Source organism: Lutra lutra, chromosome 8 (genome assembly GCF_902655055.1).
Source record: "Lutra lutra chromosome 8, mLutLut1.2, whole genome shotgun sequence".
Taxonomy (NCBI): Eukaryota; Metazoa; Chordata; class Mammalia; order Carnivora; family Mustelidae; genus Lutra; species Lutra lutra.
In genome coordinates, this window is record NC_062285.1 from 29,421,483 (window position 1) to 29,438,369 (window position 16,887).

Sequence of the window (16,887 nt, forward strand, 5' to 3'; positions counted from 1 at the left end):
AAATGATGGAGAACAAAGCAGCTGAAAAAAAAAAAAGAGACAAACAACTACTGGACCATGAGGGGAGAATTCAAGAGATAAGAGATACCATAAGACAAAACAATACTAGAAATTGGGATCCCAGAAGAAGAAAAGAGAGGGGGCGGGCAGAAGGCATATTGGAGCAAATTATAGCAGAGAATTTCCTTAAGCTGGCAAAGGAAACAAGCATCAAAATCCAGGAGGCACAGAGAACCCCCCCTCAAAATCAGTAAAAATAGGTCCACACCCCATCATCTAGTAGTAAAACTTAAAAGTCTCAGTGACAAACAGAAAATCCTGAAAGCAGCTCGGGACAAGAGTCTGGAACGCACAACAGTAGAAATATTAGACTGGTATGAAATATTCAGAGCACTAAATGAGAAAAATATGCAGCCAAGAATACTATACCCAGCTAGGCTGTCATTGAAAATAGAAGGAGAGATATAAAGCTTCCAGGACAAACAAAAACTAAAGGAATTTGCAAACACCAAACCATCCCTACAGGAAATATTGAAAGGGGTCCTCTAAGCAAAGAGAGAGACTAAAAGTAACGGACCAGAAAGGAAGAGAGACAATAGACAGTAACAGGCACCTGGCGGGCAATACAATGGCACTAAATTCATACCTTTCAATAGTACTCTGAATGTAAATGTGCTAAATGCCCCAATCAAAAGACACAGGATATCAGAATGGATAAAAAACAAGACCCATCAATATGCTGTCTACAAGAAACTAATTTTAGACCCAAAGACACCTTCAGATTTAAAGTGAGGGGGTGGAAAACAATTTACCATGCTAATGGACATTGAACGAAAGCTGGGGTAGCAATCCTTGTATCAGATAAATTAGATTTTAAGCCAAAGACTATAAGAGATGAGGAAGGACACCATATTATACTTAAAGGTCCTGTCCAGTAAGAAGATCTAACAATTTTAAATATCTCTGCCCCTAACATGGGAGCAGCCAATTATATAAACCAATTAATAACAAAATCAAAGAAACACATCGACAATAATAGCAGGGGACTTTAACACCCTCCTCATTGAAATGGACAGATCATCTGAGCAAAAGATCCATAAGGAAATAAAGGCTTTAAATGACACACTGGACCAGATGGACATTACAGATATATTCAGAACATTCCATCTAACACAACAGAATATACATTCTTCTTAGTGTACATAGAACGTTTTCCAGAACAGATCACATCCTGGGTCACAAATCAAGTCTTAACCAGTAGCAAAAGACTGGAATCATTCCCTGAATATTTTCAGACTATAATGCTTTGGAACTAGAACTCAACCACAAGAGGAAGGTTGGAAAGAACTCAAATACATGGAGACTAAAGACCATCCTACTACTAAAGAATCAGTGGTTCAACCAGGAAATTAAAGAATTAAAAATCAATTCATGGAAACAAATGAAAATGAAAACACAACTGTTCAAAATCGTTGGGATACAGCAAAGGCAGTCCTGAGATGAAAGTATATAGCAATACAAGCCTTTCTCAAGAAACAAGAAAGGTCTCAAACACACAATCTAAAGGAGCTGGAGAACAAACAGCAAATAAGGCCTAAACCCAACAGAAGAGAAATAAAAAGATCAGAGCAGGGGTGCCTGGGTGGCTCAGTCATTAGGTGTATGCCTTCAGCTTGGGTCATGATCTCGGGGTCCTAGGATTGAGCCCCACATCGGGCTCCCTGTTCTGTGGGAAGCCTGCTTCTCTCTCCCACTCCCCCCTCTCTATCTGTGGCTCTATCAAATGAATGAGTAAACTCTTAAAAGAAAAAAAAAATAAAGATCAGAAATCAATGAAATAGGAACCAAAAGAACACTAGAACAGATCAACGAAACTAGGAGTTGGTTCTTTGAAAGAAATTACTAAGACTGATAAACCCACGACCAGATTATCAAAAAGAAAAAAGACCCAAATTAATAAAATCATGAATTAAAGAGGAGAGAGAGCTCAACATCAACACCAAAGAAATACAAATATAAGAACATATTATGAACAACAATAGACCAGCAAACTTGACAATCTGGAAGAAATGGATGCATTCCTAGAGACGTATAAGCTATCAGAACTGAACCAGGAAGAAATAGAAAAACTGAACTGACCCATAACCAGTAAGGAGATTGAACCAGTCCTTAAAAATTTCCCAGCAAAAAAGAGCCCAAGGGTCAGATGGCTTCACAGGGGAATTCTACCAAACATTTAAAGAATTTATACCTATGCTCCTGAAACTGTTTCAAAAAATAGAAATGGAAGGAACACTTCCCAACTCATTTTATGAGGCCAGCATCACCTTGATCCCAAAACCAGACCCCATCAAAAAGGAGAATTACAGACCAATATCCCTGAAGAACATGGATGCAAAAATTCTCACCAAAATACTAGCCAATAGGATACAACAGTATCCTATTGGCAAAAGGATTATTCACCAGGACCAAGTGGGATTTATTCCTGGGCTGCAAGGTTGGTTCAACACCCACAAATTAGTGTGAATCAATACATTAATAAAAGAACAAGAACCATATGATACTCCCAGAAGATGCTGAAAAAGGGTTTGACAAAGTACAACATCCCTTCTTGATCAAAACTCTTCACAGCGTAGGGATAGAGGGTACATACCTCAATATCATAAAAGCCATCTATGAAAAACCAACAGCCAATATCATGCTCAATGGGGAAAAACTGAGAGCTTTTCCCCTAAGGTCAGGAACATGGCAGGGCTGTCCACTATCCCCAGTGCTATTCAACATAGTAGTAGAAGTCCTAGCCTCAGCAATTAGACAACAAAAAGAAATAAAAGGCATCCAAATTGGCAATGAAGAAGTCAAACTCTCAGTCTTTGCAGATGATAGGATACTTTATGTGGAAAACCCAAAAGACTCCACTCCAAAACTGCTGGAACTCATACAGAAATTCAGTAAAGTGTCAGGATATAAAATCAATGCACAGAAACCAGTTGCTTTTCTATACACCACCAATAAGAGAGAAGAAAGAGAAATTAAGGAGTCAATCCCATTTACAATTGTACCCCAAACCGTAAGATATCTAGGAATCAATCTAACCAAAGAGGCAAAGAATCTGTACTCAGAAAACTATAAAGTGCTCATGAAAGAAATTGAGGAAGACACAAAGAAATGGAAAAACTTTCCATGCTCATGGATTAGAAGGACAAATATTGTGAAACTATGCTACCTAGAGCAATCTACACATTTAAAGCAGTACCTATCAAAATACCATCAACTTTTAAAAAACGGAACAAATAATGCTTAAACTTATATGGAATAAGAAAAGACCCCGAATAGCTAGAGGAATGTTGAAAAAGAAAACCAAGGTTGGTGGCATCACCATTTCAGACTTAAAGCTCTAGGGCAAAGCTGTAATCATCAAGACAGCATGGTACTGGCACAAAAACAGACACATAGATCAATGGAACAGAATAGAGAGCCCAGAAATAGAACCTCAACTCTATGGTCAACTAATCTTCGACAGAGCAGGAAAGAATGTTGAAAGGAAAAAAGCATCCTCAACAAATGGTTTTGGGAAAATCGGACAGCCACAGGCAGAATGAAACTAGACCATTTCCTTACACCACACCCAAAAATAGACTCAAAATGGATGAAAGATCTCAATTTGAGACAGGAATCCATCAAAATCCTTGAGGAGAACATAGGCAGCAACCTCTTCGACCTCAGCTACCGCAACTTCCTCCTAGAAACATCGCCAACACAAGAGAAGCAAGGGCAAAAATGAACTCTTGGGACTTCATCAAAATAAAAAGCTTCTGCACAGCAAAGGAAACAGTCAGCAAAACCAAGACAACTGACAGAATGGGAGAAGATTTTTGCAAATGACATCAGATAAAGGGATAGTATCCAAATCCAGAAATAACTTACCAAACTCAACACCCAAAGAACAAATTATCCAAGAAATAGGCAGAAGACATGAACAGGTATTTCTGCAAAAACATCCAAATAGCCAATAGACACATGAAAAAGTGCTCAACATCATTTGCCATCACAGAAATACAAATCAAGACCACAGTGAGGTACCACTTCACACTAGTCAGAATGGCTAAAATTAACCATTCAGAAAATGATAGGTGTTGGAAAGGGTGCAGAAAAAGGGGAACCCTCATACACTGTCGGTGGAAATGCAAGCAGGTGCAGCCACTTTGGAAAACAGAATAGAGGTTCCTCTAAAAGTTGAAAATAGACCTACCCTATGACTGAGCAATTGTACTACTGGGTATTTACCCTAAAGATACAAATGTGGTGGGGCGCCTGGGTGGCTCAGTGGGTTAAGCCGCTGCCTTCGGCTCAGGTCATGATCTCAGGGTCCTGGGATCGAGTCCCGCATCGGGCTCTCTGCTCAGCAGGGAGCCTGCTTCCCTCTCTCTCTCTGCCTGCCTCTCTGTCTACTTGTGATCTCTCTCTGTCAAATAAATAAAAATCTTTAAAAAAAATATTTGAAAAAAGATACAAATGTGGTGATCAGAAGAGGCACATGCACCCCAATGTTTATAGCAGCAATGTCCACAATAGCCAAACTATGGAAAGAGCCTAGATTGTCATCAACAGATGAATGGAAAAAGATGTGGTGTGTACACACGCACACAATGGAATACTATGCAGTCATCAAAACCCCGAAATCTTGCTATTTGCAATGACATGGCTAGGACTAGAGGGTATTACGTGAAGTGAATTTAGTCAGTCAGAGAAAGAGAACGATTATATGCTCTCTCTGATATGAGGAATTTAAAAAGCAGGGCAGGGGGACCTGGGTGGGGGAAGGGAGGGAAAAATGAAACAAGATGGGACCAGGGAGGGAGACAAACCATTAGAGACTCTTAATCTCAGGAAACAAACTGAGGGTTGCTGGAGAGGAGGCAGGTGGGAAGGATAAGGCAGCTGGGTGATGGACAATGGAGAGGGTATGTGCTATGGTGAGTGCTGTGAATTGTGGAGGACTGATGATTCACAGACCTGTACCCCTGAAACAAATAATACATTATATGTTAATAAAAAAATGGATTAAGGGCCTCAATGTGAGACATGAAACCATAAAAATCCTAGAAGAGAGCACAGTCAATAATTTGACATTGGCCATAACAACATCTTTCTAGTCAAGCCTCCCAAGGGAGTTAAGTCTCCCTTCCTAAGCAAGGGAAATAAAAACCTTTTTAGCACTACATCAAAATAAGCTTCTGCACAGGAAAACAAACAGTCAACAAAACTAAAAGTTCACTGAATGGGAGAAGGTATTTGCTAATTATATATCTGATAAAGGGTTAGCATCCATAATATATAAAGAATCGATACAGGGCACCTGGCTGGCTCAGTTAGTTAAGTGTCTGACTCTTGATTTTGGCTCATGTCAGATCAGGATCTTGAGATCGCACACTGCACTGGGCTCCGTGCTCAGTGGAGAGTCTGCTTGAGATTCTTTCCCTCTGCCCCTTTCCTCCCACTTGCTTGTTCTCTCTAAAAATAAATCTTGAAAAAAAACAAAACAAAAAACAACCCTACATAACACTTAAATAATCCAACTTAAAAACACACAGAAGACATTTCTCTAAAAACGACATCCAAATGGCCAACAGACCCATGAAAAGATGCTCAAATCCCTCATCATCAGGGAAATACAAATCAAAAGCACAATGAGGGATCACCTCACAACGATCAGAATGGCTAAATTCAAAGACAGAAGAAAACAGGTATTGGTAAGGATGTGGAGAAAAGGGAATGCTCTTGCACTGTAGGTAGGAATGCAGATTGGTGCAGCCATGGTAGAACACAGTATGGAGGTTCCTCAAAATGTTAAAAATAGTACTGTGCTATCATCCAGTAACTGTACTATTGGTTTTTATCCCCAAATTACAAAAAAAAAAAAAAAAAAAAAAATCAAAGGGCTACATGCTCCCCTATTATGTATTGCAGCACTATTTACAATGGCCAAAGAATGGAAACAGCCTGTGTCCAATGACAGATGAATGGATAAAGAAGATACTGTTTGTGTGTGTACGTATGTAAGAGTATTACCAATCCATAAAAAAGGAATGAAATGCCATTTGCAACATGGATGGACCTAGAGAGTATAATGCTAAACAAAATCAGTCAGTCAGAGAAAGACAAATACAATTTCACTCATATGTGGAACTTAAGAAAACTAATGAAACAAGGAAATATTAGAGTGGACAAACCAAGTAACAGACTTAACTACAGAGAACAAATTGATGGTTACCAGAGGGGAGGTTAATGAGGGGTGATGGGAATTAAAGAGTACACTTACCAAGAGGAAGAGTAATGTATAGAATAGCTTAAAAAAAAATGCATACGCTCTGCAGACTTGACCCTTCAGTCATTTCCCTGTTTCTGCAAGTGTAACTAGAACTGACATACTCCATAAGCGGCAGGATTCCCCACATGCAACTTTGGCCTGCAGGACACTGGCTATGCCAGAAACCAAACAGAAGCCTCTGAATCTGCTGTGCCCTCCCTTCCCACACCTACCAGCCAAATCAGTACACAATGTGCTCCTTTCAGATTACAAGAGGACCAAAAGCAGTTTACATTCACATGTAGCAGACAACATACATGTACAATTTTGCTCCAGGCCCGTGTTAACTCTCCTACCCTCTATTCTAAGTTTGAAGCAATATGAGTATCGGTCATTCCACAGAACATCACATCGACACTGTTAAGCTTATTGAACTGGATGAGACAGAAGTGGCTAGCACACTGAGGCCCTGATAAGATAGACTGCATTAGCACCCAGTGTGGGAGATAAACCTTATTAAGAATCTGTTTCCATTTAAATCTCTCCATGAAAGGGAAAAATGACTTGAGGCTCATAGAGCACTCTTAAAAGATAATAACCAAAGAACATACAAAAAACAAGGAAAAAAGGCACAACTGGTCACCACTATCAGATGATAATGAAATGATAATCCTGAAACTTTCAAGTAAAGGAAAAGAATCAATCATTTACCTCGTTTTTCCTATACAAACTATACCACTGGTTAACCAAATAGTAGATGAAGGCAAAGTTCTCTATGACAGCTAACAAATTATCAAATTAGAATACTGCCATTCTGTAACCCCTAATAAATTGATAAAGGGATTGATCATCAATGGCAGTTAATAATCCAGCAAGAGACTAGACATTATGTGCCACCTGATGGAATACTACCACCTATGAAATAATGCTGCTCCCTACACCAACAAAAACAACAACCTGAATATGAAGTCTCTAGATCCAGGATAAATTTACTTTCCAAGGAAATACAAAGGACGGAAGCGTTAGTATCAAAGGAATGCAATCAGCAAAATATGGGAATTTCTACAGGACAAATAACCCGTTTTCCTCATAAACTAATTACAAGGGGGAAAAAATGAGAAAGAGAAATGGAGGGGACACTAGTATATGGATTATAATTGGGTCTTGATTCAAAGAGTTTATAAACATTGAAATTTTGTTTAGGAAATTTTTTTGTGTTTTAAAGAGTATGTATTTTAAGGGGCGCCTGGGTGGCTCAGTGGGTTAAGCCGCTGCCTTCGGCTCAGGTCATGATCCCAGGTCCTGGGTTCGAGCCCCACATCGGGCTTTCTGCTCAGCAGGGAGCCTGCTTCCTCCTCTCTCTCTGCCTGCCTCTCTGCTTACTTGTGATTTCTCTCTGTCAAATAAATAAATAAAATCTTTAAAAAAAAATAAAGAGTATGTATTTTAATATATATGCTGAAATACTTACGAATAAATGCATATGACATCTGGGATTGCGTCAAATAATAGGGGGGAGGGGACACACAAGTGTGGTTATGGATGGAACAAGATTACCCACGAGCCAATTAACTATTGAAATGGAGTGATAGGTACTTGGATCTTCATCATTTACTACATGCTTTTATATGTGATTAAACATTTCTATAACAAAGAATAAGATTATTATCCCTCACCCCCACCCCCAACAAAAAGCCAAATCACCACTAGAATTCCTGAATAGTCTTTCTTTAGTTTTCTCCAGCTAGGCCTGAATGACCATTAAGGACCACTGAGTAAGTATTGAAAAACAAACACTTCTTATACAGGTTAATAAAACAATCGGGCTCAGATGAACAGAACCATGCAGGAAGGCTACACTAAAGTAACAGGTGAGATTGTGGATTCATTTCTGGTTCTTAATTTTTTAGCCTACATACTTAATACCCAGTGTCCAAAGAGTATGCAATACATTAGGAAACAAAATATAAACGAATATAACATTTTAGTCACCACCTGCAAGACAAAGGCCACTCAGTCATATGAAATCAACCTAACACTTCACTAAGTAAGTTTTAAGAAAGTTACTACATTTCAAAAAATTTTTCCTCTTTATTTAAACATAAAACACATTTACAGCATGCAGGTTAACTTAAAACTTAAAGATTATATGGCGTCTTCCCAAACCAATTATCTTTTGAGTGTATCTTCAAGCACTGAAAATAAACCAACATATTCCACAGGTATATTCAGATTCTTTTCTGTCACCTTATATCAAATTGAAAGTTATGAACAGTAACATGCTTAAATTAGACAAATAATTTAATTGATCACCATGAATAAATACTACTTTTATTTCATTGAGTTTCTCTTCTGAACCATTTATCAATACCATTCAGAGGAACGTTAATAGTCAGTCAAAAAAAAAAAAAAAAAAAAAAAAGACACCGCAAATTGAAACAAGTGTCAATGTTCTAGATGATCAGAAATTTTATAAGAGTAAATGTTGTGTTTAATGACCTACCATAGCAAAAAGAGCAGTTCACTGAAAACTAATTTATGAAATTCTTTGTACACTTTGTGAAAGTCTGAAATTATAAATAGAAAAGAACCATTTCAATATTTTAAAAAACCCTAACATTGTGAATTCTGAACCACATGCTAATTACAATTGTTTGTTACACAGCACCAATACCCGTGATACATCTTACAAGAATGAAACTGCCATAATGTTCAGATAAAAGAGAAAAAAAATTCTGCTTCATTTAAGAATACTGCCAAAGAAGCAAGCTTTCTTTTGAAACAAAATACAAATGTCTATGTAAATGCAGCCCAACAGTTCTCCATTTAGAAAACTATCACCATAAATAGGCTATACCACTTCTTTTTTTTTTTTTTTTTTTTAAGTTAACTGTATTACTTCAATCTTGCTGCACACCAAGTTTTCATCTCAATTTCTGGAGTGTTTCTTTTGACCAATCTGAAAAGCAACACCATCATTTTGAAGGTTGCAGACTACAACAGCAAGGACTTTTGACTGTTAAAAAAATAAATAAATAAATTTATCTTTTAAATCAAAACTATTATAAAAGTGGAAATTACAATAGTTAAATAGAAAAATAAGCCAATTATGATCTGAGTCTTCTGACTATGGCTCCAAATTTAATACAAATATCTGTGTATAAAACTTTTTCAAAAAGTTAATTCTGCCAGCCAGATCCTAACACAGAATTTTCCAACTTTCTCTATTGACTGAATCACCTTAAAATCATCATTATCTGCAAATTTCTGCTAATATAGGTATAGTCACCCCACACACAGATGAGGCAAATATTTAAATCTCCCTCCCTACTACATTTTGAACATCTGAAAATAAATTTTTCACGTCGTTTGATAAGCTGAGGAAGAAGTGGCAAAAACGGATACACTTAGTACAAATTACCAAACTATGGGCTATAGCCAACAAAATTTCTTTGAGGATTATTAGTGACTTGCACTTTGCTATGTCTAGACTAACTAAATAAGAAATAAATTATAGTATATGACTTAATGTAGCAGGTTAAAAATACCTCAGGGATTTCAGACCAAAATTCACCTATAGATTTATAAGCTCACCATTAAGTTCTCCACAATTTTTCTCAATTTCCATTGGCTATAAATTTAGATCAACCAATACAGTAGTTAAGAATATAAATGCTGTTTAATCCTGTAGTATCTTACTTAATTTCACTATATGAAGATGACAAATCAGTATCTGTCTAATTCTTATATTAATTAACAGGCTCACCAGAATGAAACAGTGTTTTCATTCCATCACGCCATGTTGATTATAGAACTGGGAAGAGAAATAGAATTCCTTCTCCAAATCCTCTTTCTTAAATGGAGATTTGCTTTTGATATTATAAAATATTTCTGTTCAAGATAATTCAGCAACAGGCATTTCATGAAGACAATTAGCCGTGCTCAGTCTCAAATGCCTTGTTAGGCAGTTTTAAGGTTTCAGTGCTCAAACAGTAGTTTTCAGAAGCAAACTTCAGACACAGTACAAATAATTTTAACTCTGAAATCATTTCAAGGGATTTTAAAGTACAGTACTGACCTTATGATATATTTTGTGGGCATGTAGTGTTTTAGGTGGTGAAATTAAAGACATTTAATCTAAATGTTCCATTTTCCCTAAAGTAAGGAAGACATTTTATTAAGAAAAGTAAGAAGCAGTAGCAGCTAGGTAACTTAAACTGAGATTAAAAAACAAACACAAACAAACAAACAAACAAACAATAAACAAGTACAAAAAGCACAATCCTATATGGTACAATTAGCTTGGCACAGTGAAGACTAAATTTAAGACACAAAAGACAAACTGTGTAATAAATAGAACCACAGTTGTAAACTGTCATCTTTTCCCCTCCTAAGACGCCAAAATTGCACTCTAGTTGTGTTGGGAAGCAGCAGAGTTTACAAGAAGAGTGGGTAGGAAATGGCTGTACAGGCCAGGTATAATTTATACATTAAAAAAGGGTTATAATTCTACAATTCCCAGGGGGTAGAGGTTATAGTCACTGAATGACTCTGCTTGATATTATGTCCTCTTCATTCTTCAATTATTTTCAACACCTGAAAATAGATGCAAAAAATTATTTATATAAATTAGTTTAAAATAATCATGAAAAGAATGAAACAAGTAAATAAAACATACCAATATATTTAAAAACATTTAGCCAATAGCTTAGACCACTTGCCCCCAATTAAAAAGATGGCAATAATTAAATGATTTGATCGCTTTTCTTTTTATTTAGCTTCTGCTTCGAAGAAGCTCTTTGTTTTTATCTCCCCAAGAGAGTTATGAGTGAGCATATGTAGGAATTACATTAAAAAAAAAAAAAAAAGATGGTTAATAAAATGGAAGTCAGTGGACAGTGTCAGTGACATTCTTAAGCCAAAGACCATGATGTTATATTCATGGTAGCTGTAAAAAAAAAAACCAACAAGAAGTGTGGGTCGGAGAGAGGGATAGGTAAAAACAAGATAGAGTAGGAAAAGAAGCAAGTGAAATAAACAATTCCAGCTGTTGTCACCTGGAGGCATTCTGTTATTAAGCCACCTATTTACCTGTGTGTTTAGGAAAACTCAACTTGTTGACAGTATTATGCAAGAAAGACAACCAGACATGTAAAACTGGGTTCCAACAGAATCGGTATTATTAACACACTGTTGTCTTCCCCAGAAATAAACCCATTATTTTGAAATGTTTTCCTTAATAAGTAAAAATAATTTTAAAATTTCTCTACATATTATTCAACTTTTCAACAATTTATCACTTATGAAGCTCATATACTCCACAATCATGGTTTAAGACTGAATGATCCAAGGCTTTAAAAAATAAAAACCACTATCCTTTTGGACCAGCAATGAAACAATCCTGTAATCAACTATACTTCTATCATTACTACTTCAAGTCTTCAAAACCTAGTCTGGCTAGGTTAGCTATCTCCCTCATGTGCTAAACTGCTGTCATTACACTGGGATCAGCATTCTACTTTCTAGCTAAAACTTAAGTTATATGTAACAAAGGCCCTGGTCTATCCTCTCTGCAAGTAAGATAGGAGTTCAAAGTTTACCTGTGAATTCTAATGTGAGGACAATATCCAAAAGGAATAAACTTTTATCTGTATCTCTATTTATGCTGTGAAAATCCCTTTGCCCACCTACACTTCAGAAAAGGCAGCCTGCCTATTACTGAACAGCTGCTCTGTACTAGGTAACAACATTTTAACTTGCATAATTCTCAAAAATGACTTACATTTCACTAACAAAGGGGCTCAGCAAGTCATTACTCCAAACGGAAAAACAGAGGCTGTCTCTAATTGGCAGGAAAGCAATCTACTGTATGTCTACGGATGTGACATAATATTAAACACATACTACTTTATTTGGTAGTCTTGTTAAAGATGCTTCTGTCCTACCTCGTAAATGCTTTCATTATATAGGGAATAGAGAAATAAGGCTATCACACATAGAAACACACCCAGAGGAGGCATATGCTCAAGATAACTGGCCTAGTCTCCTCAGTAAACCAATGTCATTAAAAAGGGGGGATTTTTCTAGATTAAAAGAGACTTCAGAGGTCTAACTGAATGTAAACAGTGGTCATGGATTATACCATGGTTTAGATAAACCAGCTATAAAGGACTTAGGGGGGAAAAATAATTAGAGAAATCTGAATATGGACTGGCATTAGATAATATTAAAAATATTTTGTTGCATGAAATGTTATTGTGGTTATGGAAAAAATGTTGTTTTATAGGTACATTAGTTTTAGACCATAAATACATAATTTATTTTCATGCTTAAGAAATTTAAAGGAGTAAAAAAAAATAAGAAAGAAATTAAATACTATAAAAAGTAATATGCTGAAGTTCATAAAAATAGGAAAGTTGGGATTCAAACTGTGACTTTTCTAAACAACAAAAAATTGGAGTTTCTGCTATATGATGGAATCCTAGCAGCTTACTACCTAGTTGTGTTGTACAAGAAAATGTTCAGAACATATTACTAAGTTAAAAAAGCAGGTTACAAGGGCGTCTGGGTGGCTCAGTCGTTAAGCGTCTGCCTTCAGCTCAGGTCATGATCCCAGGGTCCTGGATCGAGCCCCACATCAGGCTCCCTGCTCAGTGAGGAGCCTGCTTTTCCCTCTCCCACTCCCTCTGCTTGTGTTCCCTTTCTCATTGTGTATCTCTCTGTCAAATAAATAAAATCCTTAAAAAAATAAATAAAAATTAAAAGAGCAGGCTACAAAGAAACATTCATCAACAGTTTAAAATTAATTTTTAAAAGATCTTATTTATTTGTGAAAGAGAGAGCACAAGCAGGGGGAGCAGCAGGCAGAGGGAGAGGGAGAAGCAGACTCCCCACCCAAGGCACCCAGGTGTCCCTTAAAATTAATTTAAATATTCTAATATGCAAAGAAAGCACCAGAAAGATACAATGTATTGGACAGTATCTCTGGATGATATATATATATATATATATCCTACTTTGCGGTAAGTCTTTATCCTCCTACAAGGAACAATCACTCATGTGATCAGAAACAGATTAAGACAAATCTGTTAGGAAAATCATTTGCAACAGATAAATGGAAAGGACAAAGAAGTAACTTTAAAAAAAAAAAAAGAAAATATAAACGAACCAATAAATATATTAAAAAAATCCAAATTCTTTTTTTTTTTTTTAAGATTTTATTTGACAGACAGAGATCACAAATAGGCAGAGAGGCAGGCAGAAAGAGCGGGGAAGCAGGCTCCCTGCTGAGCAGAGGACCCTGAGATGGTGACCTGAGCCAAAGGCAGAGGCTTAACGCACTGAACCACCCAGGCACCCCCGAAACAATCCAAGTTCTTAATACATCAATAAGATGTTTATTTTGGACTATTAAAACAGAAGCTTAAAAACTATTAATATTCTGGGGCACCTAGGTGGCTCTGTTGGTTAAGCATCTGCCTCCTTCGGTTCCAGTCATGATCCCATGGTTTGGGACTGAGCCCCACATCGGGCTCCTTGCTCAGCGGGAGTCTGCTTCTCCCTCTCCTTCTGCCCCTTCCCACCACTCATGTGTGTGCCGCTCTCTCTCCCTCTCCCGTTTCTCTCTTAAATAAATAAATAAAATCTTAAAAAAAACTATTAATATTCCACGCTGGCGAAGATGCAACAAAATGGACAGTATCCTTGGCTAAGATGCAATTTGACCTAATCTTTCTGGCGAGCCATGTATTAAAATGTATCGAGAGCCTAAAAAGGTTCACACTTTCTTGGGATGCCTGGGTGGCTCAGTGGGTTAAGCCTCTGCCTTCAGCTCAGGTCTTGATATCTCAGGGTCCTGGGATCAAGCCCTCCATTGGGCTCTCTGCTCAGCAGGGAGCCTGCTTCTCCCTCTCTCTCTGCCTGCCTGTCTGTCTACTTGGGATCTCTCTTGCTGTCAAATAAATAAAATCTTTAAAAAAAAAATGTTCACACTTTCTTGTAATTCCACTTCTGGGAATCTTCTGAAAATAATTTAAAAGGTGAGGGGACACAAAAAGGTATTTCACACTTGAAATTTTCCAAATAGAAATTTCCATATATGAAATTTGAAATGTGAGACATTTGATAATATAGAAAAAATCAACTTAATTAAATGTCCAATAAAAGGGAATAGTTAGGGGCACCTGGGTGGCTCAGTGGGTTAAGCCTCTGCATTCGGCTCAGGTCATGATCTCAGGGTCCTGGGATCGAGCCCCCACATCGGGCTCTCTGCTTGGCAAGGAGCCTGCTTCCTCCTCTCTCTCTCTGCCTGCCTCTCTGCCTACTTATGATCTCTCTCTGTCAAATAAATAAGTAAAATCTTTAAAAAAAAAAAAAAAAAAAAGGAATAGTTATAAACCATGGTATATCCATTAGACAGAATATAAGAGCTTTTAAAAACAATCCAGTATCTTAGTATCTTACACATTAGAAAAAAAAAACAACTAATATGAAAATCCAAAAAAAGTAGTATTTAATAATGAATGGCTGAATATTTCCATTTAGAGCTATACTTTAAAAGCCATATTTAAACCACACACCTGTAGTAATGTGTAAAGATTACACTTGTTTGCCTCCTCCACCTCGAACTGCTACTGGCTGGCTGTTCTGAACAAATGCACCTCCTCCACGAATTGCACTTGGATGAGTTGGAGAAGCTGCTGGATGTTGCCCGGGACGAATAGGCTTAGCTAATATGAAAAAGAAGAACTGACTTTAGAATAAATCTTAACACATGACTGTAGTGACAGTTTAGGTCTCTTCTTTTCATTCACAATTCCCAAATGTGGTTTTTCTTTGCCATTCTGTTTCTCAGAAAATTTTCTTTTTGGTTATAACCTTTACACCAGGACCTATATAATCCCCAGCCTCTTAAAAACCTTATTCTTGTATGAATGATTACTCTAAAGTATGTAATATTATTACTGACAACTTATTTTCTTGCAAGTCTCTCTTTGCTTTAGGAATGCTCTCTATATAGTTTCACTTCTTCTGACCACTCTTGCATGCCTATCTAATTCTTATTTATTTTCTTGTCCTGTGAATGTAGCTATCCCTCAATCTGCTCTTCATGCCCAACAATGCCACTCTTTGGTAAATTAGAAATACAAATACCTCCATGACAACATATAATCAATCAATCAGATTATGTTTTCAAGTAAATAAAAACATTCAAACCACGCAAAGTTTAAAAGGTTTTAATGTGTTTTACTAACCAATTTGTGCAGAATGTCCTCTTCTGGCCATATTCTTTGACCTGACTGCTTCCTTTATACGATCTACTTCTTGCTGATAGCGTTTGCGATCACGAGATGCATTTTCTTTGGCTTCTTTCAGTGCTGACTCCAAAGCTTTCACTCTTTCGGCTGTAGCTCTAAGTCGCTTTTCCAACTTAGGAAGTTCACAGCGAAGATCTGCATTATCACGTACCAACTACAAGTACATAAAGAAAATAAGCAGTTTAGCTTTAACAAGATGATTTGAAAAAATACAAACATTTCATAATTTATCTTTAGAAAAAAAGTAAAACTACATTTTATATTAACATTTTCCATTTAGTTAACTTGGGCAGCAACACACAAAGAATACATACATCCATGCATATCATCTATATATGTATTTCTCACAGATACAATTTCACTCAACTTTGGGGGGGGCAAGGGGAAATTATTCTGTCTCCTCACTAAGCAATAACAATAAGGTGTAACAGTGTTAGGTCTCTTCAATAAGGTACTAATCTAGTAAATACCATTTTAAGTGTTAAAATAAGTGTGGAAAGCAAAACGGCTAAAATTCCCTTTACTCTAGGTACAAACATCACACCTATATGAACAAAGATGTGCAATTCCATATGCTAAGAAACCTTAAAAATAATTAAATCACATATAAAGCCACAAAAAAGCAAAACAACAAAAACAAAGACCCACACAATAAGTACAACTTTTTAAAAAAATGAACTTTCTCATTATTTCATATAGTTCACACTCTGGGGCATTAAATGACAGACAAAAAAATACTATATTTTAACTGCAAAGTCCTATCTACTAAAGATTTAAAAATTATCATGAATAAAAAAAAATTATCATGAATAAGTGCGAAAAACTGACATGCCTGAAATACTAGAAAATAAATACCCATTTTCATTGGCCTCTTGATAATAGGGTTGTTAAAAACATTAACATCCCTAAAAATTGCTAGTGATTTATTTATATAATTGCTAAATAAAGCAAGAGCAGCTCAGGGCATGAAAATTCCTTAGACCTCAGAAATACTCAAACACTTGCCATTCCTCAATTTTTTTCTTATAATTTTGCAGTTACCTATAAAATAGATTCTTTGTTACCTGTTTGTGCACTTTAGTGAGTTGTTCAAGGTTATTTTCAAGAAAGGAGATCTTTTGCTTTTGAGCAGCACTGCCTCCAGTGTCATCAGAATCGATCTCGGCACTCTAAGAAAAGAAGGTCAATGAATACTATGAAAACATTAGAAGTTAAAAAGTTCTAACCTTAACTATACAAAAATTGTTATGACAACGTAAA

The 16,887-nt window shown here is 36.6% G+C and overlaps 1 protein-coding gene across 1 annotated transcript in view; it reads right to left on the bottom strand.

Annotated features, from left to right (window-relative positions):
* Positions 1-8,377: 8,377 nt before the first annotated feature.
* KIF5B (kinesin family member 5B) overlaps positions 8,378-16,887 on the bottom strand; it is a 46,695-nt gene continuing 38,185 nt past the window's right edge. The window contains exons 23-26 of the mRNA XM_047741028.1: positions 16,692-16,796; positions 15,565-15,781; positions 14,890-15,039; positions 8,378-10,906 (exon numbers count right to left, since the gene is read on the bottom strand). Of these exons, the coding sequence (XP_047596984.1) occupies positions 14,909-15,039; positions 15,565-15,781; positions 16,692-16,796 (453 nt within the window). The 3' untranslated portion in view covers positions 8,378-10,906; positions 14,890-14,908. The remainder of the gene's footprint in view (positions 10,907-14,889; positions 15,040-15,564; positions 15,782-16,691; positions 16,797-16,887) is intronic.